The sequence below is a fragment of the Pezoporus flaviventris genome, unplaced genomic scaffold (assembly GCF_033815535.1).
Source record: "Pezoporus flaviventris isolate CSIRO_AGI_PZ_B2104156 unplaced genomic scaffold, CSIRO_AGI_Pfla_v1 ptg000036l, whole genome shotgun sequence".
NCBI classification, from domain to species: Eukaryota; Metazoa; Chordata; class Aves; order Psittaciformes; family Psittacidae; genus Pezoporus; species Pezoporus flaviventris.
This window is the reverse complement of record NW_026892584.1, coordinates 26484844-26509115: the sequence shown is the minus strand read 5'-3', so window position 1 is coordinate 26509115 and position 24272 is coordinate 26484844. Positions and strand designations below refer to the sequence as shown.

Genomic DNA, 24272 nt, shown 5'->3' with positions numbered 1-24272 from the left:
CTCTACTCTCTTTCCTCAACTATCCCCTTCATTTTACCTGCAAAATACGAGCACAAGAGTATCTGTCCTGCACAGAAGCCATCTAAAACCAGCCTTTTGTGCCGAGCTATTTATCAGACTAGCTCACTGCATGAGTACAGAAATGCTTGTGGTAACACAATACAATGGACATCACAAGCCCCTAAATGACCACAGGAATATAGCTCAAAATTGCACTGAAGCAATTTAAATAGTAATCTTATCAATAGCACACCTCTAAGAGGAGATTGAATGAATGCTGAAAAAATGTAAGCTTCTGGGGGAAGCGAAAAAACTTCCTATAATCACCTGCTAGTACAGTTGCCCATGCTACCCATCCATTCCAGTTTGCACTGTGCAGTGATAAGAACTTATTATATGTACCTGTGACAAGAAATGAAAGGGTCAACATGAGAATGGAAACAACAGCCAGGAAGAGTGCAGGACTTATTCTTGATAGCTGTACCAATTTAAAATGTTTACAATTACATCTTGTGCAAAAGTTGTTTTCTAAAACGTGTAGTTGCACCATCAGCCTTTGTCAATCTAAGGATGCACTGCAGGTGAAAGCTCATCACCCACTCAGCTGCACACTCCAGCTACTCAATCTGCTCCATAAATTACATAGCCACAGGCAAGTCAGGTCACTTCACAGATCTGACTGAACAGCCACTTAAGCAAATACAGAAAGATACCAATTAACTTTCAATCAGATGCAGGTACACCCTTTTTCAGACGTAAGAGTGTTAGGATGCAGTCAGGACAGAAAGAGGGTAGTGACTCCATTTTAGGAGCAGGCCACAAAAAATCTTAAAAGAAAAAAAAAAAAATGAATCAAGCATTAAGCAGAGTATAATACTACTTGTGGTGACATCAAGCCATGGGCATGCCAAAAAGTTGTATTAATGTCACAGAACAGTTATAGTTGGAAAGGACCTAAAAGGATTGTCTAGTTCAACTGCAATATTTCTCTTACTCTGCATGTAAACAATTCCTGTTTCAATGTATATTTTAGGCCTCAGACTTTGGAGAAAAATATATAAATCAAAAGATTGAGGGAAGAATCCAGGCCATCTAGTTGGGAGAATGACCAGCATAAGCCACTGTTAATCACTACAACCCATAACAGCGAGCATGTTCTAGCTCAAAAAAAAAAAAAAAACAAAACCAAAAAACACCCAAAACACACAAAACAAACTAACAAGGAAAAAAACACAAACCCAAACAAAAACCCGAACCTTTTTCATTCTGACCATCCTCCTATACCACAAGATGCCAATGTCTTAAAGAGAGAAAAGGGGTAAAGAAAGTGTAAAAGGGAAGTCAGACATACAATATAATAAGAAGCCCTGGCAAGAAGGAAAGAAAGTACAGAGAAGAGCAGGGTTAGTTGCAAGAAAAGAAGAGTAGATTTGGAGAAAGACCCAAAGCAGGAAAGGGAAGGTAGTGCTCAGGAAAAAATGGAGGAGGGAAGGAGGGAGGGGAATTTGGAGCATCTGGCTGTGCAATTAAGTTAATGTCCAGAAAAGAATACACCCCCAGTTAGCTTTATTGTCATATCTCTTCATCCGTTCCCTATTACTTTCTGTAGTTCAGAAGCTGAACTATACCAGGATATCTAACAAGTTACAAACAAAAATTCCTTCCTTTAGAAAGGACTGAAAAAAAAATATTAAAATTCTAATTTCTCAGTGAAAATGAAGACACTACTGCCCTCACTTGGTAGCCACTGTAGAACTAGCACTCTGAAGAACTAGACTAGCAAACCCATGAAGATACTCATCAGATTAAATCTATCCCTAAATATGCAGGTAGGAGAAACAAAGGAGAAAAAAAAAAGAAACGTATTTCCAGAGCTTAAAGTATTTGAATTTCTTTTCAGTTTAACTGTAACTTTCCAGGATTTAGCACTGAAATAGCACTTGTTGATAATGTGGTTTCAGCCAGATCTTGGAAGATCCTGAGCACAAGCAGCAAGCTATTGCAGAAAGTCATGGGTATTTCATGAAGCGGAAGGCAATTAGGTTCACCATGCTCATCTGCTTCTTATTTTTTTAGGTATGCACATCATCAGAAATATGAGGATATGAACCCCTGACAGACATAGACAATACTTCTAAACAACAGAATTTCCTTACCTTGTAAATGTTTGCACTAGCTTCCTACTACAGAGACCATCCTTAATTTTTAGGTGGTCTGAGCTCCACGCCCATAGAATTTACTTTTCCATAGGAACTAATTATTCAAAAGGGATTTCAATGGCTTCTAGAGTGCTCAGTATATAAACTTTCTCTTCTACTAGGATGCTGTTATCTCAAGGGATATCATGGGTTAATTCAGCAATGCATTAAAAAAAAAAAAAACAAAAAACAAAACACAAAAAAACAAACAAACATTTCATGACTCAAAGCAACTCAAAACTAACACTGGCTTAATACATTCTCCCAGAGCTGGTTTGACAGCCTTACTAGCCTTAAGCACGAGTCTGCAAATGGAAATGTAAGTCATTTCTAGAGCCTCTATCAAAAGCCTCCGAGTGTCAGAGGAGTGATACATCACACCACTGGCAGTAGTGCACACCCTTCGCACTGTCTTCCACACTTGCCTGGGGTGGAAGACTGTTAAAACTACTGAAAGAGTAGCGAGTGACCTTCACTCTCTAGTTCTACAGCTTTACATACTACACTGTATCTTTCTTCCGCTGTAGTAACAAAGCTACTCAGCCACCACACTTGCTCTCGGCAGGAAAGCCGGGAGACATGCATTCTACAGAATGTCTTGCTTCAACAGAAATTTACAGGTTATTTCTAGAGACATTAAAGTCAGAGGAAAGGGCTTACAGTAAGAGTGAAAAGTAGGATAACCTCAAACCCTCTAAATTCTTCTAGGTGTTAACCGAGATCAGTATAAATTCTTGAGATACCTTACAATCTTTCAGAGGATGATTTTGTTCCGGGGGCACCACTCTTTGGGCAATTTCATTCCAGCGACCCTGCTCTTTTGACAATTTGGCTTGAGGGGGCAGGGAGGGAGCATTCTTTCAGCTATTTGCCTCGGGGGGTCCCCACTCTTTTGGCAATTTCATTCTATGCTCCTCTCTTTTCCAATTCCTGGCCAGTTCCAAGAATAGAATGTTTGTCACCTAAAAGGGCCAAGATCCTAAAAGCAATTTACAGAGACTATATGGTAAGGTGGCACAGAAAATAAAGGGCAAGCCTGATGTTTTCCCAGTAACACAATTTAGCACAAGCACATGCTGCGACATTCTGCACAAGCTATTTTCCTAAGCACTAAAGGCTTCATGCCCAGGTATCTCGTATTCCTGTAACCCAGCCAAAGAGTGATGAAGGCACAAATAACTGCGGCCAGTTCATCATCTGCCAGGACAGGACTGTTTCCTAGCCAAAGCATTACTCGAGGGCACTGCTATGTGGGAGCATGTAACCAGCCAGGAATCCAAGAGTATTCCCAAACTGGAGGATGGACTGTCCATATGTGGAAGCACACCTTCAGCCAACAGAGACTATTTCATCACGTGAAACTCCTCAAAACGCTATCTTCTGCTCACTAATACAACCTCTTACTGCTCTGCTTCAAGCAGCTCTTATTTCCCCCCATTGTGATCCAATCTTCTCCAAGTTCTGGACTATTCCATAGACCTTGTAGAGGACAAACAACATGGCTGTGTATTACTGGTAGCTAAGTGTTTGTGGTCTGAATGGGTCAACAACTGGACTCACATTGCTCTTTCTACAAAGAATTTTCCTGTAAGGCTTGTCAATTGGAAAAAAATAAAAAATAAAAAATATAGGATCAGGTGAAATTTTCCACTATTAGACAGGAAAACTTCCTGCCACTTCAGTGCATTCTGCTGACCCCGCTTCATCTAAACCAGCAGTTCTTCTTGTTAACAATGTGAAACATTACAGAGGTAACCAAGAAAAAAGTGGATCTCTGTTCTGTAGCCACCATCCAAAGGATATCAACTCTGTTTTGGCCTCAATTCAGATTTGATTTCTCATAATGCAACTTCTAACTACAAGTTTCCAAAGTTGGATTTCCCCTGTATTGACTGAGCTCTCTTTCACCAGGCAATGGACTTGATGCAGGCTGGGGAAACAGCCAGAAGATGCAGGAGGAATGGTCCCCTATCACAGCATTAAACTTGGGTCATCTCTATGATAGGTAACGCATAGAGATAATAGAGCTCACTGCAGCAAGAACACAGGAAATGCTTCCTCCATCTTTATGTTACGTACTGCTTCTATTCACTTTCTAAACTGAGTAACAAGTGACAAAGATATTCACTTTCGTTAATTTGTTTCCCTGGCCTTACTACATTTCCCTTCTCCCAAAGATCCTCCCCATTTAATGAATACTGTCTTTTTAAGACCTGAGGAAAGGGATTAGTTAAAAAAAATTAAGGACACCTACTAAGATGATACACAAGAGATTAGATTCCAAAAGCCTCTAAATAGAAATACTGGGGGACATCTTCTACCCCAAAACTGGAGCTGGAAATTGGAAAGGTTAAACTGAGGTTGGCTGTACACAGTTCAGTTTCCACGCAAACTGCTGCCAACACTACAGCCTCCCTGGCAGCAACAATAGTAGAAGTAGCAGCAGTACTGTGAACAGCCCTGGCAACCTCCCTCCCTTTCCCTGGAGCTTCTCTTTCCATAGCAGGAGAGAGGACATGCCCTTCACTTCCAAACTTAGACTAGGGAAGGGACACAGGTCTATTCAATTGTTCTGACACACCTGCCCATGTCTCAGCTAGTCATAGCCAAACCACACAGGTGTACACCAGCTTGGATGAAGACAACAACCAGTTCCTTTTACCAGCAACTACACAGTGCTACAGAGCTTACTCTCTGTACAACAGCACATTTGCCTTTCCTCTGGCTGCACTTTCTCTTGGATCAGAGAGAGGGAAAGAGCAATCAAAAGCAAGCACTAAGGTGACAGCAGTGGCAGCAGGAACAGCAAAATCAAGGGAGAATTCCTTATTAACCTCCAGACTTAACAGTACATCACCAAGAGGCGTCCCAGCTCTCTGCCTCCCTGTCACACCTCTGACTTCCCCTGTAAAAAGTCACCTAAAGTCACCTATGGCATTCAGATCCTGACAGATTACCACCTTCCCTCCCCAAGTTTTAAAAGTTCACTATAAGTCTGACAAGCAAGCTTGACCTCCACCTTCAGTAGGCCACTTACTACACAAGTGAGATGCAGCATTTTTCCCTGTTGACCTAGCAATCTGCAAAACGTGTTACAGAGCCCACACTTACCTCCAGAAATTCCCAAATCCACCACACCAATCAAACTTGGATCGGACCCTAACCCACACCACTACACCTTCTTAACCCAAACAACCTACCTTTTCACTACCATGCATTCAGGAAGAACACTACCCAAGGAGTTATACACAGCTCTTTGCCTTATCCCCACATCACTTCAGGAAATTATCTGACCACAAGGTAAAGTTTATCATATGCAAGTCATTTTGGAAATATATAACTGGATCACTAAATATTTACATAAGATGTTACATGGTTTTGCATGAAACTCGGCAGCTCTGGAATGCTTATTTGAGACATCTCACTGGGGCCTGGAAAAGGAAGTGGAGAATTAGAAAGACCCTCAAGTGAAAAGAAGGAAAGGAGAGTTAATCCCTTTTCTCTCAAAAAGGGGTTATTGAAAAAGCACACATTACGATAGCCTTTTCCACGGCTGCACACAGAGCTCCTACCTAAACACTCTGGAAATAACCAGTGTAGTGTTTCTATAAGCACGTTCTACACATCTTATGCTTGAAGTCACATTCTCAGACCCCCTTCTCTCCCCTTCCCATGTATTAGACTTTGGGTTCCCTGTTAGTCTATTAACCACCACTTTGTTTAGGGAACTAATGTCACATAAAAAGTTGTTTGCACCATCCAATTATCTTCTTGGCTCCCATTAACTGCTGTTAAAATCAGGATGAAAAGAAACAAGACACCCTAAGGGAATTGTTCAATGGATTAGAACTGGTAGAGGAAATATACAGATATTTCCATTTTTAACACTATTAAGTTCTGGACTCCAAAAAGCCACCTGCGACACAGTTCCCTTGCAGTACAGGACAGAAGTCTAGACACCATCACAACCCCTTTCTCTAACATGAGTATTTTCACAGCATCCACCTGATACATCAGTTAGCAACTGAGTATGAATAGGAGTCAAAGCTTGTAAGGCAATAACTAAATATAGAAAGAACTTTACGTAATATCTCTATGATTGCAGAGTTTCTTTAACCAGAGATGGAAAAAATTATTCAAATAGTTCACAGGAACAACACAGAATAGTTTGGGTTGGGAGGAATCTTAAAGACAACATAGTTCCAACCCCCCTGCTATGGGCAGGGACACCTTCCACGAGACCAGGTTGCTCAAAGCCTCATCCCACCTGGCCTTGAACACTGCCAGGGATGGGACCACAACTGAGTGTGGCCCTCCAGTCAACTCCTTATCCAGTAAGCTGTCCATCCATCAAATCCACGCCTTTCCAGTGCAGAGACAAGGATGTCATGCAGGACAGTATCAAATGCTTCCCTCAAGTCCAGGTGAATGATGTCAGTCACTCTTCCCTTATCCACCCATGCTGTCATCCTGTTGTAGACGGCCACCAAGTTTGCCAGGCACAATTTGCACCTACTGAAGCTATGCTGACTCTCACCAACCACCTTCTCATTTTCCATGTCCCTTAGCATAGTTTCCAGGAGGATCTGTTCCACAGTCTTGCTGGGCACCAAGGTAAGACTGACTGGCCTGCAGCTTCTCAGGTTTCCCTTTTTTAAAAATGGGAGTTATATTAACCCTCTTCCAGTCAGTAGGAACTTCACCAGACTGCTGTGCCTTCTCAAATACAATGGATAATGGCTTGGAAACTTCATCTGCCAGTTCCCTCAGGACTGATTGTTCTCATTGTGAAAAACTTTCCTCCTCTTGTCCAGTCAGAATCTCCCCAGGAGTAAATTGTGCCCATTACACCCTTGTCTTTCCCATGTGACTTCTTTTAAAAAGGGAGTCTCCATCTCCTTTGTAGCCACCCTTTAAATACTGGAACACGGTGATAAGGTCTCCCCCGAGCCTTCTTTTCTCAAGACTGAACAAACCCAGCTCTCTCAGCCTTTCTGCACATGGCAGGCTTCCCAGTCCTTTGGTCACCTCTGTGGCTCTTCTCTGGACCACCTCCAGCCTGGCCACATCTTTTTTGTGTGGCAGGGACAAAAACTCAACACAGTATCCCAGATGTAGCCTGACAAGTACTGAGCGAGATAATGTCATCTTTATCTCCACTGGTGATGCCCTTGTTGATGTACCCCAGCATCCTGTTGTTTGTCTTTGCCACAGCTGCACACTGTTCACTCATATTGAGCTTGCTGTCTACCATGACGCCCAGGTCCCTCTCCACAGAGCTGCTCTCCAGCCAAGCAGATCCTAGCGTATGCTGTACTCTTGGATTGCAACTACCCTGGACCAAGCTTTCCAAGACCTTCTCATTCTCCCAACCCATACCTTTGATGCAAAGGTCCCAGCTGCATTTCTCCAGGATGTGAATCACAGATAGCCAATCTATACAATAATTGCCCTTTCCAGCTCCAGATTATGAAATATCTGCCAATTTAACAGATGTACAGCAGCACACTGTCTACTTTTTAAGTATGTACTATAAAACTGTTCAACACCACATTTTTTAATCCAACAGACAAGGATCTTAAGTCACCTAGTGCTGCTTTATGCCTTAAGTACAGCTTCAGTGTTATTTCAAGTTTCAAGAAGGAAAAAACAAAAACCAAAACCAACCACCCCACTCTCTCCAAACAGATCACTGAATATCCACAAATTAATCTATTAGCAGCATTACTTCTAGAGGTGGACCAGGTCCAAAATATGCAAGAGGAAGTTTGACAGAGTTTGAGGGAGGCAATACCAGAGAAGTAGTACTGTAATGAAAGATGATAATACAGAGCACATTCACTGATACTATACTTAGTAACTCTACAGAAGCCCGATACCTGACTCTGCTGACCTAAGGCTCCATCTCTACTAAATACAGCTTATTCCAGGTGGAAATGGCTACAAAAGCAGCCTACTCAACATCAGCACTACCTAACTTCTACCCAATATTCTTTTAGGGGATGCTTCAAAGGAAACATTTTCTAGTCTTCCGTGTAGAAAGTGAGACACAAGTTACACATACTGGATCCATAACCCCTTTCTTCTCCTCAGCACTGAAGCCTCCAATTCCACTCTAGATTATATCACAAACAGTCTAGTTGTGCCAAGAGAAACCAGACCTAAGGAAGTATCTAATCAAACATCACAAATGCGTGTTAAAGTCTGTTCCTTTTAAAGATCATTACATCCAGTGGTTTCCCCACAGCACTCCTCTTGTGGCAAAGGTCATCAACTTCAGTGAAATAGTCAGGTTCCTCTTCTACTTGGAATATGCAAAGCATAACACAAGAGAGGAACATAACCTTTCAGCCAGGCTAAGAAAAAGGGGAAAAGAAACTTAAAAGAACAACTGTCACCCTGACTATACTTCAGAAACTACCTACCTTCAAAAGGCAAATTCAAAACATGGAAATCACCACAGTGCACCACAGCACTACTGAAGGTCCCGAAAAAAAGATTCTTCTTTTCTGCTGGTGGGTTTCCCCTTAGATTGCTTCAATACAACCACTAATTACAGGCCCTGATCTTACCTCCCAGTTCTCTGCTTCAAATTGCTTCCACTTTTAAGCAGTGTCTTGTTTGTTTTTTTTTGCTTAAGAATAAAAAACAGCTTCACTCACAGTCATTAAAACATTTCCCCCTCCCTGCAATGCTAAAATTTTGCCCTAGCTTTAAACCATAGCATCACACTGTGTGAGGCCATAAAAGGGTCTCTCACAGCACTTAGCCTAAATTGTTACAAGGAAAGCAGAAAAGCAGCATAGGAAGCCAGAATCCAGTAGCTCCAGGTTCCTTACCTCTCCACCATCCGAATTTGAAAACGGTATGGGGAAAATCCAAAACGCTAAAACTAAGGACTACTAGTGCCATCTGGAGGCCATACAGAACAGCCCACCTAAAGTTTTCTGCCAACCTCTAGAGAGCAACACTCAGGCATGAGCAATGAGAGCTTGCCAGCACATGCTGCACAAACATACCAACTTTACAACCATAGAAGAAGGGAAAAGCTTTAGAATAATTAAAGATATTGGTTGGAATAAGTTTATACCTTTCATCTGAAAGCATTCAACTATAAGTTTTGCTACAAGCCTTTAGCCATAGCTGACACTACAGCTGAAATTATCTAGTGAGCAGCTGAAGTTCAGTAACAGAACTACAGCTACCCTCCAGAGTCAGGACTGTCCTTCGACCAGAGATAACACCTCATTATTCCCTCTACACCAGTCCCACAGTCATACTGGTAGAGCCCACCATATCACAGAGCAGCATTAAGATACCAAATGCCATTTAGTCTCCATATACTACCTACCTCTCACAGAGAGCTGTAAGATGGGATGCAATTTGAAGGGAAGACTAAGTACCATTAGTAATACTGTGGTGTCCTGAACATGTTTCACTTGCCATGTATGTGGACAACATGTGCTCTAGCTTTGATTATAGTTTACACAAATGGAATCTAAACACATTTAAGACTTAAGGATTTTGGAACACTGAAAAGGAATTTACAAGTACTACTGCCACCAGATGAAGAGTCCAGAAATATTAAGAACAATGCTTTTGGATGGATACCCAGAAAGAAAACTTACTTGGTTGCAGTAAGTTTCTACCTATCACTCAAAAGGATTCAACTGAAAAGTGATTTTACAGGGGCCATTTGAGTGCTCAGGTCTTAAGCCATTCCATCCACTGCTCTCCCTTTGTCCCCTCTACATCATGTCATGACAAGCCTAATGGTGCAAAGAGAAACCAGACTTAAGGAAGTATCTAATCAAACATCATGTCTATGTTTTATACAAAGTCTGTTCCTTTTAAAGATCATTACATCTTACAGTTTCCCAACAGCACTCCTTTTCTGGTTGAGACCACCAACTTTAGAAATCGGTCCTCTTCTACATGGAACACGCAAATTCAGTTGGTGAGAGGTAAGGAACGTGGAGCCACTGGATTCTCAAGCAAAACATGTTACTCTACTGTCAGAGACAAAAATGCTGTTTATCATAGACCTTGCACACTTGCCCCAGAGTAGAACATTTGCTTCTTACACGGATTGATTTTTCCAGAAGTAAACTCAGTTATAATAAGATCAGTAGAACTATCTTTAAGACATCAAGAATGGTGCAAATCGTATTTGGGAGGCCTGGTATGCACTCCCCATTTTCAGAGCATCCTAGCAAGCTACTCATATCAACGATATTGTTTCCCTGCTCACTTGCCGCTAATATTCAATATAAGCAACTAATAATTTAACTGCTGATTCCCAAGAGTGAAGTCTTACATGCCAGGCACATTTAAGGCTCCTTTTCTAAAGTGAATATAGTTGTCAAGTTTTCCACTAATCAAGATGAGCTACCCCTTCCTGTCCCTCTTTAGGGGAACAATCTGTTCACATTGTCCTTGCAGGCAGGGGCACAGCACAACACAGCTGAAGAGGATACGCTTGTCATTTTAAAGGAGGATATTTCTTCTAGGATCATTATTAATATACCCTTTCGGATCCAATATCCACTTTGGATAAAGGGAAGTTGGATTTAGTATCTGCCTAAGTTAGAGCCATGCAGGCTTGAAACGCAGAGATATTCTTTCCGGTATGCCAGATACGCGTGTAAGATTCAGCGTTGCTTAAAACTGTTGCAGGCAGTTCTATGATGATCTCTTCTCACTACTACAGTTAAATTTCTGATCTGCTGGAAATTCAGAGAGGTGATTATTTCAAATGTACTAGTTACTATAGACAGGTATTAAGTTAAACTTCTTTATTTTTGGTAGGTAAGTGTTCCTCCTGGGAATCTTAAGTATCTTTCACAACTTGCATGCAAAAGGAAATTGACATCTTGCCAGATAAGAACAGTGAACTAGTCTAAACCCACTTACTCTACACTGTAGAAAACACAAACACTGACCTAAAATTTAGAAGAACAATTGGAAGTAGTAAAACAAAAGCAAATATAAACAACAGGTCTCCAACAGCTTTTGTCTTTAGGATTAAGCAGGAATTGAGAATGTTTAGATTCCCTGCACCAGGGAGGATGGATAATTGGCACAAAACCACCAAGAGTCCAAAGACGTTTCAGACAGAACCCGACCTTGAAAGTGAAAACACCAATCCTAGTGTGTGTGGCTGTTTAACATTTAAGAGTTGAAAGCTTGCTTCATTTATTATATATGTAATAAAGTCCCTCACTTAAAGATTCTATAGTCTATATAAAGTTATGGACACAGCATGATGAGGTATCATATTTAATCTTCGCAGAACTCACCAACTGGCATTTCCCTCATTTGCTATTGTGCCTAGATTACAGAGGCAAGCCAAAACATCTCTGGATCACAGAGAAAGAAGTTTTCCCTACCTGGCCAATCCTTCCTCATAGAGATAGATGACAAGTGGATCATAGGATGTAACCAGAACATAGAGGCGCACATCAAACTTGAAATCTGAAATACAGTTGTTAAGAGGCAGTGACTGTTAAGTATCTTTCAGACATCGTATCCAGATAAGGAATTTCAACAGACCCCGAGAGCAATACGCCATTATCTGCTATTGGCATAGGTGCCTGAAGCTTTCCCAGCTGAAAACCTTCTAGATTTTAAGAAATTTTCTAGTTACATTTTTCCAGTACCAGAGACAGACCAGCCAATTATTCAACTAAGTTCCCGCAAAGGTTTCAATGATTCTCATGTGTGGGGTTGGGGGAAGAGAGAAAAGCAATTCCTAAACATACCATCTATGAGTAAGGGGTTGCTGATATAACGAGAAACCAGGATGTTGTCTTCCAGGACAATCTGGCTTGGCTGCAGAAGAACAAAGAATACAAGAGTGAAAAAACGGGAGACTTAAGGAATAAGTCAACTAGATCAAAACCACTATTTTTTCCAGCCTTTCCCTCCTAAAACCATTCTGTGTCAACAACTACATCTGAAGGGGGAGGAACCAAAACCAAATGAACACACACCATTGTCAGTCACAACATACTTAAGGTAATTAGATCCAAACCAGAAGTCCAGGAATGATTACATTGCTGGAGAAAACAAAAACAAAACAAAACAAAAAAATGCCATTGAGTCTTCCAGTTCAGTGCTCCTTAGGGTAGGATACAGATTTAACAGCCATAAGGCACTGACTATGAAATAGGCAGGAAAACACGCACATCTAAGAAGTAACTGTCACTCAGTTTGCTTCTCAAGTGTTTAACAAAAAAAAATAGCAGAGGGGTTAAAAAGACACTGGAAGGATACAGCTGGTGAGCAATCACATGGAAAAAATTAAAAAAAAAGGTCTCCTCAACTTGTGATCTTTACAGCTAGATCCTGCGCTGGTACCCAACCTTTTTGTCTACATGAGTAAATACCTTCTTATGGGGTTAATGATACCAGGAAGATGCTACCCTTGTAGCTCAAAACAGAAAGCTTTATCTATGACATACATTGCAAAGTCATGAGATCTGTTGAAAAAAGCTTTTACTTTTTGCTATTTATAAGACTTTCTCTTGTAACCAGTTTCAACTACTCATGCAAGCAGTTTCTTGCAAAACATGTGGCTCTTTCACAAGCTGAAGAGAGCCCCATCATCCTGCCTTTATCCGATTTTGCATGTGTTCACCCCATCACCAGCAGAAGCTGGTGCTCACCTCATCGTAAGAAGGAAGCCTAGACATACAGAGTGCACATATACAACATGAGGGAAAAAAAGTCAACTTCCCTCAGCACATCACACAACAGTGACAGACTGATTTATTATGGATCAGAGAAATCCAAAGCTTTGCTATTTTTTTTGAGGTTTCTATTGTTGTTTTTAAACACTTTTGTGATGAGACTCTAGAAGACACTTACTTAATGGCATCACACTTGAAGGAGATTTAAATTACTGGGCCAAACCAGCTGAAGTGTTTCTGGAACAGATATACACAAAGGGAGATTGGTCCCAGAAGTGTCTTTTCCCCAGTTCATGGCCAACTGCCATATAAGCCTGAGCTCATTCCTCTCTTTCAAGCAAAGAAAAAGCTGAGCACAGCTCTGGAAATACTTACCTCATACACTTGGCAAATTTTATGGGAAATGATCCAAGTAGGGAACAGATGAGGCAGCATGACCCCTTCAGTACAGAGAAGGCTAAAGGGGTTCAAGTGAGTGAAACCAAAATGACTCACCAGTCAGTTTTGCTGCTGAGAATATTTATTGGAAACCCCTCCTCCCCAGATGTACGTGGTACCTATGACAACTTAACTTCCTGGAATGCCCAAGAAGGGCAAAAGACACTATAACCAGCACATTGAATTCAAAGAACCACTCCCATTACACCTCAGTAAGGGCACACAGCTCTAAGATTGATACACTAATATTTCATTTTAAGGTTTCACTTTTATCTGGTCTTTGCCAGGGGGAAGAGGGAGACAAGGGGACTGTTTATGTCACACAGGGAAACAACTAAGGAGAGTTCTGGGAATCTTCTCAAGGCCAACCTATACTGTCAGCCACAAGGAAAACACGAAGAAGCACAGCTTCCCAAAAAACTGTCCCAGGATGCATGAACTTGCTCTTAATAAGCTAAGACTTGAAAGTGGGTTGCATGGTAACAGCAGAATATAAAGAAATAGACTGCATTTGGTTACACAACATCAGAGGAGGAATTTGCCAGCTGCTGCTCACCAATGTATGTGGTGAAATCCAGGGCAGGGCCAGTGTCTGGTTAGATGTTTCTGTACCCCTTGCCTGGAAGCTGGTATAGTTCCACAGACAGTTTTACTAAAGAACAGTCCTTTTGCTGAACACTTACATTGTTTATGAGGTAGACACCTCGACCCCTGGAAGAGGCCACAGGCTTCACTATCCACGGACCTCTGTCCTTAGAATAGGTACCTGGTTAAAAGAAAACAGCACTAGTCTGAAACATTTTCCATTTTGCTTATTTACAGAAGAGCAAGAACCAAGAATGCTGTCTATAGCAAAAGCTTCAGAAAACTCCACAAGGAAATTAAAGTCTACTTTTTTTGCTGTTCTATTTTACCTCCTGGGATTCACTGCAATTATTACTGTCCATCCCTAAAGTCCCTCCTGCTGCATCAATAGATTAATTTTCTTGCTATATACCTCCCCTTTTGGCATTTCTCTCTTCAGAAATCCCACATATTAGGGTTATTGTGAAGTTGATCACCAACAATAATGTGCACATAAAGGCTCAATTCTGGACCCTTAAGCCCACATCAGCTTCTTGAGGACTTATGCAGACACAAAGAAAGCAGTAGAGTAGAAATTATACAAAGAAATTGTGGGCCTTTTCCACTGTTTTTCTAGCTTCCTCTAATTTTGTTGCCTTAACCACTGGCATGCTCAACAGGCTAGGGTATTAAAAATAATTCCCTTTATCCTACCCATTTATCTTGCTTTAGGTCAACCATTCACTTACTGCAGAAGTTCTGGTACTCTGTTGGAAGGATAAAGGTCCGAGGTAAGATATGGAATGTTTTGAATCCATGGGCCAGCTGCATACGACTGACATTCTTGTACAGTCTGTCCTTCCGTGTCAGTTCATATGACCTGAAGTCCCAAAACAAGAGACTGTATTTCCCTGATACACAAAAAAAAAACAACCCCACACACATTACAGCAACCTTTTGTCCTAGTTACTAAAGCATTTGTAGCCCTGTCAGATGTCTAAACCCTAACCTGCAACTACTCTTCAGTTTTATTGTCTCTATCCTGTGGCCATATTAATATGCACTCCCAAGACAGACTGAAGCACAGCAAACTGTTATAATAGTGTTTGTAAACTTCTGCAGCTGACATATGACTATTTCTATAGCTAAGAACCCAAAGCCCAAAATACTTATACCACCAAATACAGAAAAAGGAAAAACAAACAAACATAAAAACCAAACAAATAAAAACCCCAAATCCTGTATTTGGGCTACAGACAGGCACTTCAACTCTCATACTATCTCCCCAAAAAGTCCATTTAGAATGAAGATAGCATGTGGCAGAGGCCCAGTGCATTGGGACTTTCTGGTAATAGGCATTCTCTATTTTTTTATTTTTTTTTTAGATCTATCCATGTCCAGATTTTTGCAGGCCATCACAAAGGTGTTCAGCAAAACAAGATATCAAGGCCTTACCTAGGGAAGTGATTGACTTTCTGAATATCTGTCAGAGAACGCAGCAAGTAGGTCTTCAAGTGTGATCCTGTCCACATGAGATTGTAATCGCTGCTACCAGGTTGCGCCTAAAAAGCGACACAAAACCACCACAGACGTAAGAACACAGAACTGATGAAGAGCACCAACACTTGTTCTATATACTGTGACCTTATGTCTACAACCAAGGCAATTCTTGTTTCAGACAAAACTCCTTTATCCATCTCCAGTATTAGGGCAACTCTAGCCAGACCCTTGTCCAGCAATCCTGGGAAATAACCATGTCATATTTTTCTAAACAAACATGTGGGTTTGCTCTTTTTACAGACTGTTTAAACACAAACCCTAAAGCACTTTAGATTTCTTCAGGAAACTTGTGAGACCAACACCTTAACTTGGTTTTATTCAGAAGAAAATCCACCACACATACACATCTTTCACTGTCATTAGCTGCACATGGGACATTCTTTAAAGCAAGACATGTGCTAGAAGAGAAACGTAAAACACTACACCAATGCTTATGTGAGCTTGCAAAAGCTGAGATTAGATCCTTCGGATCTTCCCAAGTGTGTGAGATGATGCTTTAAAAGCAAGGAGAAAAGACACATGGCCAAACTTCAGCATCTCTTTTTTTTCCTAATTTTGCAGGCTTAAGGCTAAAGGGTACTTCTTTAGGAGACCAAATCACAATATATTGCCTGTCTGACTGGTAGAGTAACACAGCAACTTCTAATACCCTAATCAGAGCTGACATTTGCTGCACTTACCTCATGGAATCCATGGGCAGTCAGAATGCTTCGAACCAGACGGCCATCTGCTTGCACAATCTTATAGGACAAGTGGTAGCGTTCTGTTAAGAGGGCAAGAGACACAATATTAGAGTCTGCACCTGTGCCTATACTACCTGATCAGTATTAAAAATAAAATACAGGACATCCTAACAAATGCCTAGTTTGGGTTTGTTTTAAACAGCTCTTTATAGGCTGCTCTATAACACTCCAAACATAATTTCAGCATTTTCTCTATTCGAGTTTTGCATTCCTACCTGAAAGCAATCATCCCACATGCCCCTCACTGACATGGTTAGCTATATGTTCACTTTTTAGATCTTGAAAACTCAATATAAACCACTGAATTCTTGTTCATATCTCATTCACCTGTACTGATCTACCAATAAATAAGCTACAAAAAGAAAAAAAGAAAAGCAGGAAATAAGGAAAGGACAAGGAAAGAAAAAGAGAAAAATTACTATCCAAGTAGAAGGTCATAAAAGCAAAAGCAGTAAGCAGCATTGGAGGTGGAAAATTAACAGAAAGCAAGCAGCAAGACCATAGGCCAGCTGCCATACAAAAGGATGTGGCAACACATAAAAGTTCAAAGAAAACAGAGGAAGAAATTGCAGTGGTAGAATCACATGGAGAAGGCACTTTAAATTGGTTCAAACTGAGAATAGAAAAATGAAGATTAAATTAAACCTCAGGAAATATAATCCACCTATTAAAGTAAGACTAAAGAAGAGAGTAAAAAGTATCATAATCTGGGATTGGACTAAGCTCAAGGGAATTTAACAAGTTGCACTATTCAGCAGTAGACTTAAGCCATGAAAAGCCTCTATCTCCTGAGAAAAATCAGACACACTGCACTCCAGTCAAGATACCAGTTACAATTACCATCAGCTTTTCTGTCACCATTCAAGTATGTATTTAATTCACATCAAAAGGATCAGGAGTTTCCACACACAAACCACCTTTCTCCACCCCTTACCCCAATAAGCCAGAAGCATTTCTGCTTGAATAAGATATTAGAAATGAGGGCACCAATTACCTAAGAAAGGGAGAAGCAAGAGAAGAAAAGCAGTGTCATCATCTTCACAAAAATAAGCTGAGTAGACTTAAGCTTTCCTCCAACTCAGCACATCCAGAATGAGCTCCCAGCTGTACACACCCGCAAAGTACTAACTCTTACAATCCAGTGACTGTTTATAACAACTCTCTCTTAGAGACTCTCCCTTTTTTGACACTAGATGGGTTTGGTCTCCTCACCTAAATGCTGCCAGAGCAGCAATCATTTTTCTTATAGCCTTACCCACAGTTGTGAGGCTGTAGGTGCAGAGATTTGTTACCAAAGCTCACTACTGTTATTATCACCATGGGACCGGCTGCTTCATATACCAGTGAAAACCACTCAGAACTCATTGCAATGAGTAAGTTCTTTGCTACAGAGTAGCAAATTTCATCAGTTCTACCATGGCCTCCAAGTTCAAACTGCAAGCAAGCAGTTTCAACTCAAAACACATCAGGACCCAGTGGAGGGGCAAATATAGACACACCTTTACCAGGCGGTCAAGTATTTCTGACCACCTCAGTGCTCAAAGACAAGAAAGGACTGTCATTTCCTTCCTACCATGTCCTCTTCCCCACCATAAAGAGAAGCAAATATCAAGGTAAGACTTCCACCTCATGCCTTCAAGCCAACAGCGGGTACATAGTGGCACCTACCTCCAATTAGGCGGAGGTAGCTGTCATTGGTCAGAATGGCTTCTGCATGAAACACCAAGATGGGGATCCGCCTGCAGCCACCACCAGTCCACTTGATACACGGATGATCTCTGAAACAGCAAGACAGTCAGTATAAGCAATTGCTGAATCTCACACACAGTAGTTACTTACAATGAGGACACAGCAGTTCTCCACTCTTGCCCATGCTTGCTCCCCTAGCCTGTGGGCAGGACACAGGCAAACACACTGTATGAAAATAGCGGAAGATTGGTGAGGAAGATTGTAAACATGCTTAAGTGACTTGCAGCTGGGGTGCAGAAAAACACATGCCACCCTAATTCTTGTCTATCCTTGTGCGTTTGACAAGTAGAACATCTGTGTTCAGATAACATAGGCCTGTGATAGACTTAGAGGCACCCTATCAAACGTGGCTAGGATTCCTGCCCTGCTGTGGGAAAGATCAAAGCACAGTGCCAAAAACTACATCTGCGTGAATCCGTGGAAAACAGGCACAAACAGCAGGTTCAGCAATCCTCTAGCAAGGACTGAGTTCTGTGGTGCCTGTGTTCCCACTTGTATGCTTCTGCCTGGGTGCTGCTTCAAGGATCCCCCAGTTGGTGAGGTAATGAAAATAAACTTACTCTTTGCATTTCAGCTGTGGCTTTGTGGTTGTTCCTGTGCCCTGCCTGGGCTGACTCACACACACAAGCTAGGCACCCTTGATACTCAACTATAAAGGGAATCTTCCTTCTTTTGGGTTAGTCTTGCCAGTCTAAGCCAGAGCGCTGTTTAATTTGTATTTATTTTACTGAGTATAACTCGTAAGAAAACCCATGAGTTTTCACAGCTACAGTTCTTTGGATCTGTAGCCTGAAAACAGGATCTATAATTCTGGGTAAAACATAATTGATGGTATTCACAACCAGATCTTACAACGCAGGTTCCAGTCTCCAATTTAAGAGCTGCAAATCAGTGTATGCTCCCTGGTTGTAATCCTGGACTCTAAAGCACACAAAAAGGCACTCATGCAGAGTTTGAGAGACTAGAACAATAAGTAAACTTCTGTGTTCTTCCTTTTTAATTTCTGCCAGATGCAGTAGAATGCAAGCTCAGAGTTCAACAATGACACCCCCAGCTAGTCGCTACAGGTTCTGAGATACAGTGATCAGTTCCATCCAAAATAACAAGACTATATTGGGAATTATAATCTCCTCAGAGAAATTAAGGACACACACACAAAAAAAAAAAAAAAAAACAACACAAAACACCAACACAATCTGTTACATAAAATCCTAAAGTCACAGAAAGAAAAACTGTCAACCTCCCTAAGCAATTAAAACCCTGAATGCTTATTATTCACATAATATCTACAACAGACAAGAAGAAATAAAAAGACCGGCAGTGATATATAGAAGCCTTTATCTATAGAAAGTGCAAAATCACTACCAAAGGTTTGGAGAAACTACAAAAGACAAAATACTTCCCACACTTAGAACACAGGAACATATGTAAAAGGGCAACTTTCTGATGCTAGGGCAATTAAGTACTCTTATGTGTAACCTTGGTCATCCTAACCAAGTTATTACCATTATCACCCAGACAGATTAATTTCACAGCACTGCTTTCACCACCCCTACAGAAAAAATAAAATTAAAAAAATTCACTACAGGGATTTAAGTGGCTGCTCAGGCTGGAAGGGACCCAAGAAGCTTCCAGAATTTACAGTACAGGCCAGAGCCTTATATAAGTTGGAAATGAGCTGAAGCGACAAGATGGGAGTTTATGTTAAGCCCGTCCTGAGGATTTGCAGTAAGGCTCAATCCTCCAGGTGACAGTCATTCATCCCTAGCATGACCCTTTGTCACTTGATGCAGATACACTTTTGCAGCTACAGTCTAGATGAATGTCAGTTCTGGACTTTTCCATCCACGAGGGTCTGGCAGGTCTGAACCAACTACTTGGTATGAAACAACATTCCTCTAACTGCCTTAAGTCACTGCAGTTTGCAACTGAGCACTCAGTAATGATATGCACCCAAAAGAAAGCAAACAGGACATTTGAAAGTATGTCCAGCTGAAAGAGAAAAGAAATTCCACCCCGGAAAAGAATAAGTAAAGATAAAAGAAGTTACTAAACTAAAGAACAAACACACACTAGTAAGTAATAAGAACTCTAGGAGTTGATTTTTTAACAAGACAGTTTTTGAAAAAGGACACAAAACATTGCATATCAGTCTACTGTAGAAAGTAAAAACTAAAAGAAAAAAAAAGAAAAAAAAAAGAAGGCGGCATTTATTTCCTTCATGCTCTTAAACATCATCAAGAAAGATTCCAGCTTCTGAACACAAGATGACATCAATGAAACTACAAGACTTTAGAGTAGCCAAGGAAGAGCCGCTCCTCTAACCCTGATGAATAGATATTGGTCCTTTAGGTTACAAACGTAGGTAGCCTGCCCACAGACTTCAGACCCAAACTACCTATCTTTTGCTTTATAGATAGGAGGAGGGTAAGGAATGTAACTGTCTTTTCAGATTAGTACAAATCAGGAAGCACAGGGAGATAGAAACAATTAAGCAGTTTTTTTCCTACTTACTCCAACTCATCAATGACATCTTCTTCCTCCTCCTCCTGCTGTAAGGATAAGCCAGTTTCCTCCAGACCTCGAGCAATCCCAGCTGGCATTTCCTCTGCGAGTTTTCATACAGCCCAGTCCCGGTAGCCTCTGAGACTCCTTCCTACAGATTCAAGGGATCTTGCAGGAGCAGTTGCCTGCAGGAAGGATTAAAAGCATGAATGCACAGCTGAACAGGACAGCAAGACAAATAAGGTAACTTAACTCCCACCTCCTGTCAATACATATTTCTCACAGAACTATCACCAAGCTTGTTACAGGCAGTAAATCACCTGCTAGCCAGACGAGTGTAGGAAGAAGCATCACCTTCCACCAGATTTTTCCCCACCTGCCAGTGAGAGTCATTCAGGCGCTTACCGCTGAAGCGCTTCCCTGCTCTGCCCGCGGCCAGGGTCGCACCAGGCTGCCCAAGCCCGCCCAGCCCAGCCTAGCGGGAGACGCCCGCTCCTCCCTGGCGCCGAGAAAACGCCCAAGGCCAGCGCCTCTACCAGCACGGGAACAGCTCTGCGGCCCGGCCGCTTCCGGAGGGGAGACTGAGGCCCGGCCTACACCGCGGCGGGCAGGCCCGGTGACCTCCGGCGGCCCCACGAGAAACATGAACCACGGGGAGCGCCGAAGGGGCCACAACTCCTGCTCCGGTACCAATGGCCCCTCGCCCTAAGGCGGCAATTGCCTCAGCTCACCCGTACCTGTTCCCCCATTACCAGGGGCAGGGGGGCGCCGGGCCGGGTAACCGGGCACAGCGGCCCAACGGCAACAGCCCCTCCCTCCGCTTCCCCGTTACTACAACAACCTACTGGCTGACCCCGCCTCTTCCCACTGCGCATGCGCCGATCACCGGCAGCCAGTGCGCAGACGCAACAGTCCTGCCACCCCCCCCCGCCTACCGCCGCAGTACCGCCTCCTTTCTCACGTGGTGGGCGGGGCCAATGGGGCGGGCCCGCCTCCCGGGCGCTGAGCGATTTGATTGGCGGTGGAAGCCCCCTCGTCAGCGTAGTGCGCGGGTGGAGTGGCGCGCCCGAGGCCAATGGGAGTGCTGGATGGTGGCGTGCGCTACTGGAGGGGGCGGGGCTGCGGTAGTGGGTGGTGTGGTCCTTGCGGGTTGGGGTCGTGTCGGCGGGGAGGATGAGTCGGTTTTTGAATGTGCTGCGCAGTTGGCTCGTGATGGTGTCGGTCATCGCCGCCGGGAACACGCTGCAGAGCTTCCGCGACCACGGCTTCCTCTCGGAGAAGCTGTACACCGCCAGCCCCGGGCTCGGTAAGAGCCGCGCCGGCGGCTGCTGTCGGGCCCGGGAGCGTTCTGCTCCCCGGCGGGGGTGGGGACGGCGGGCGGGGCTGTGCGTGGTTTCCATGTGCTCTCCCCTCTTCGCGCAGTGAACGGGCTCCAGGCTCGGACTTTCGGCGTCTGGACCCTGCTGTCGTCGGTGATCCGCTGTCTCTGCGCCATCGACATCCGCAATAGGACGTACGTAATGGAGTAAAGGAGCACCGGGAAATCCTTGTGTTTGTTTGCTAGTCACAGCCTCAGCAGTAGCTCACAGGGCGGCGCGGAGGATATTGGGATCAGAAGCTGCGCCTCATCTTCCTGTAGGGTTGAAAGCGTTCTCCCAAAAAAGCCTAAATAGCAGTGTGGGATTTGTATGTTAACTCGTGTTCCCTCCTGACTCTGAGGGGAGAGCCTGCCCATTTAAGTTCTGTTTCTTAGCTCAGGCAGAAATTGATAGATCTGAGAACTTAGGTCAAACATTTCTGAGCTCCAGCTTGGAAAGCATCTTCTGATGGCATTGCTGCCTTGATGACATAAAGCAATTGCTAATGCTGTGGTCTGACTGATAGTGCTTCTTCTGTGACAGCCCAGCTAAAGACTGTGGCAGGTTGAGATGCCCCTTGAAGAAGTCTTAACCCGCCACCTTCTTCCACATGCTCTTACTGGGGTCTAAGGACAAGGCCTGAGGCACACCCTGATGCTGTGGTGGGAGGAAGGCCATTTCTCCCTGTGTTAACAGAGGTATTTCTGAGAGGAGTTTCCAAGCAGGCTGACTGTAGGTCTGTGCTAGACAAAGCCTGAGCTGGAAGGTGCTTAGACTCACTGTCTAAGACTTCTAGACTCACTGTCTAGACTTCTGTCACTGCCTCCTCCAACCCCGCAGCAGAAGTAACTGTTAACATGGCAGCATGTCCTTGGGTTGTCTAGGTTTGTCTGTGGTAGGGAGGTGGAGGGACTCAATTATCTGTTTTTAGGGGGTGATGACAATGCCAATTCCCAGTGAGCCAGTTGTTTCTTAAGATTCTTTACCTTGTCTCTTTTGGACCTGCTCCTTTTAACAGCTGTGGCCCCTAGAGGGTAGCAGAACATAAGTGGGAAATCGTGTTGGGTGATGCAGCCTGGAGTCAGCCCAGTCCCGCCACCCTGGTTCTCAGTTCATCCAATTCTCACCTTTTTGTGTGCACACATGCTTCTCACTTCACCAGTACCATATCCTTGCCCTCCCCTCTTCACCTGCCTTCAAGGCAGATAACGCCTGTGATTTTTCAATGCACCACACTGATTTCAATGAACACTGCCTTGTTCTCTCAGTTGTTGCCCAAGCAGCTTTTGCACCTCACTAGGCAAGGGACCCTAAGCGCCCTGTGTGCTTCCCCAGTGGGGACAGATGGGGAGGCATGCAGGTATGCCTTTTTTCTACTCAGCCATGCTCATGTTCATACTATGGGCTACATGATAACTTACTTCTTTCTGCTCTCCAACAGCCTCTATTACATCACACTCTTCACCTTCTTTTTGGCCCTTGTTCACTTCCTTTCTGAGGTCTTCATTTACCATACTGCAGCCTTGACAATTGGAATTATGGCACCCCTCATGGTAGCAAGTAAGTAGAGCTCTGCATCCTCTCCCCACAAACTCTCCTTGGAGCTGTGACACGACACACCCCACCCCACACCCCCACCCCGAAAAAAAGTCTCTATGGGGCTATAACATAAGATCAGGGAGGCAGTGGTGGGAGAAAATACCTCATCCCCTGGACAAACTCATGCAAACTCATCCTGTATCTCTGTCACAGGTTTCTCTGTTTTGGGGATGTTGATTGGACTGCAGTACCTGGAGGTAGAAGCACTGTCACAGAACAAGAAGAAAAACTGAAGCTGAGGGCTGGGTGTAGGTCAGCGTTGTCTCCTATCTTCACTGCCAAACTTCCACTAAAACTCTAGGACACCAGGCCCACTAGTGGATCAATGTTGGACTGTCAATGTCTCACCATTACTAAGTTTTTTTTCTTGTCCAAGGAACATTTCAACTGACTGATGTCAAAAGAGCAAGTCCCAGAGGAGTTTGTGTTAAAGCTTGCAGGGGCCACTTAGTGACTGCCTCCCTGGAGAGCAGGCAATGTCTCAGGCACGCCCAGTGCATTAAGGACTTCTCTCCCAGTGTGCGGAGGAGGTGTACAGCAACCCAGGATCAACTGAACTCTTCAGACCACAGAGAGAACACGTACTGCCCCTGGCACTGCTATGTAACTTGCATGTGTGTGTTCTTCAGGGGACTTTCTAATAAACGGCAGAAAACTACAAAATGCTATGTCTGTCTTTCTGCTACACAGCAGCAGGTAGAGGATGTACAACCTCAGAGCAAACAGCAAGTTCTTTGAAGTAAACCCTTTCCCTGACTCCTTCCCACAGAGTTGCAGGTCTGACTGTTCACATCACACACAGGCACACACTTCTGCAGCATACTGGTGACAGCAAACTGCATGTACCTGAGCTACCTTTGCTGTGAG

General features: G+C 43.2%; 2 protein-coding genes across 3 annotated transcripts in view; one reads left to right on the top strand and one right to left on the bottom strand.

Moving 5' to 3' along the window:
* The window catches only part of TTLL5 (tubulin tyrosine ligase like 5), a 132544-nt gene extending 111338 nt beyond the window's left edge, over positions 1-21206 (bottom strand). Inside the window, 9 exon segments of the mRNA XM_061463629.1 lie at positions 11588-11672; positions 11960-12029; positions 14011-14093; positions 14641-14771; positions 15347-15453; positions 16132-16214; positions 17863-17972; positions 20458-20633; positions 21180-21206. Coding sequence (XP_061319613.1) covers positions 11588-11672; positions 11960-12029; positions 14011-14093; positions 14641-14771; positions 15347-15453; positions 16132-16214; positions 17863-17972; positions 20458-20546 — 758 coding nt within the window. The 5' untranslated portion in view covers positions 20547-20633; positions 21180-21206.
* Positions 21207-21584: 378 nt separating this feature from the next.
* ERG28 (ergosterol biosynthesis 28 homolog) lies at positions 21585-24068 on the top strand. 2 transcript variants are annotated; one of them, XM_061463627.1, is made up of 4 exons: positions 21590-21754; positions 21871-21961; positions 23248-23366; positions 23559-24068. In XM_061463627.1, exons 1-4 carry the CDS (start codon positions 21622-21624, stop codon positions 23636-23638), a joined length of 423 nt encoding a protein of 140 aa, XP_061319611.1. In that variant the 5' UTR covers positions 21590-21621; the 3' UTR covers positions 23639-24068. The 2 variants fall into 2 exon arrangements, with proteins under 2 accessions (XP_061319612.1, XP_061319611.1); XM_061463628.1 differs by lacking the exon at positions 23248-23366 and having other exon boundaries at positions 21585-21754.
* The last annotated feature ends 204 nt before the right edge of the window (positions 24069-24272 follow it).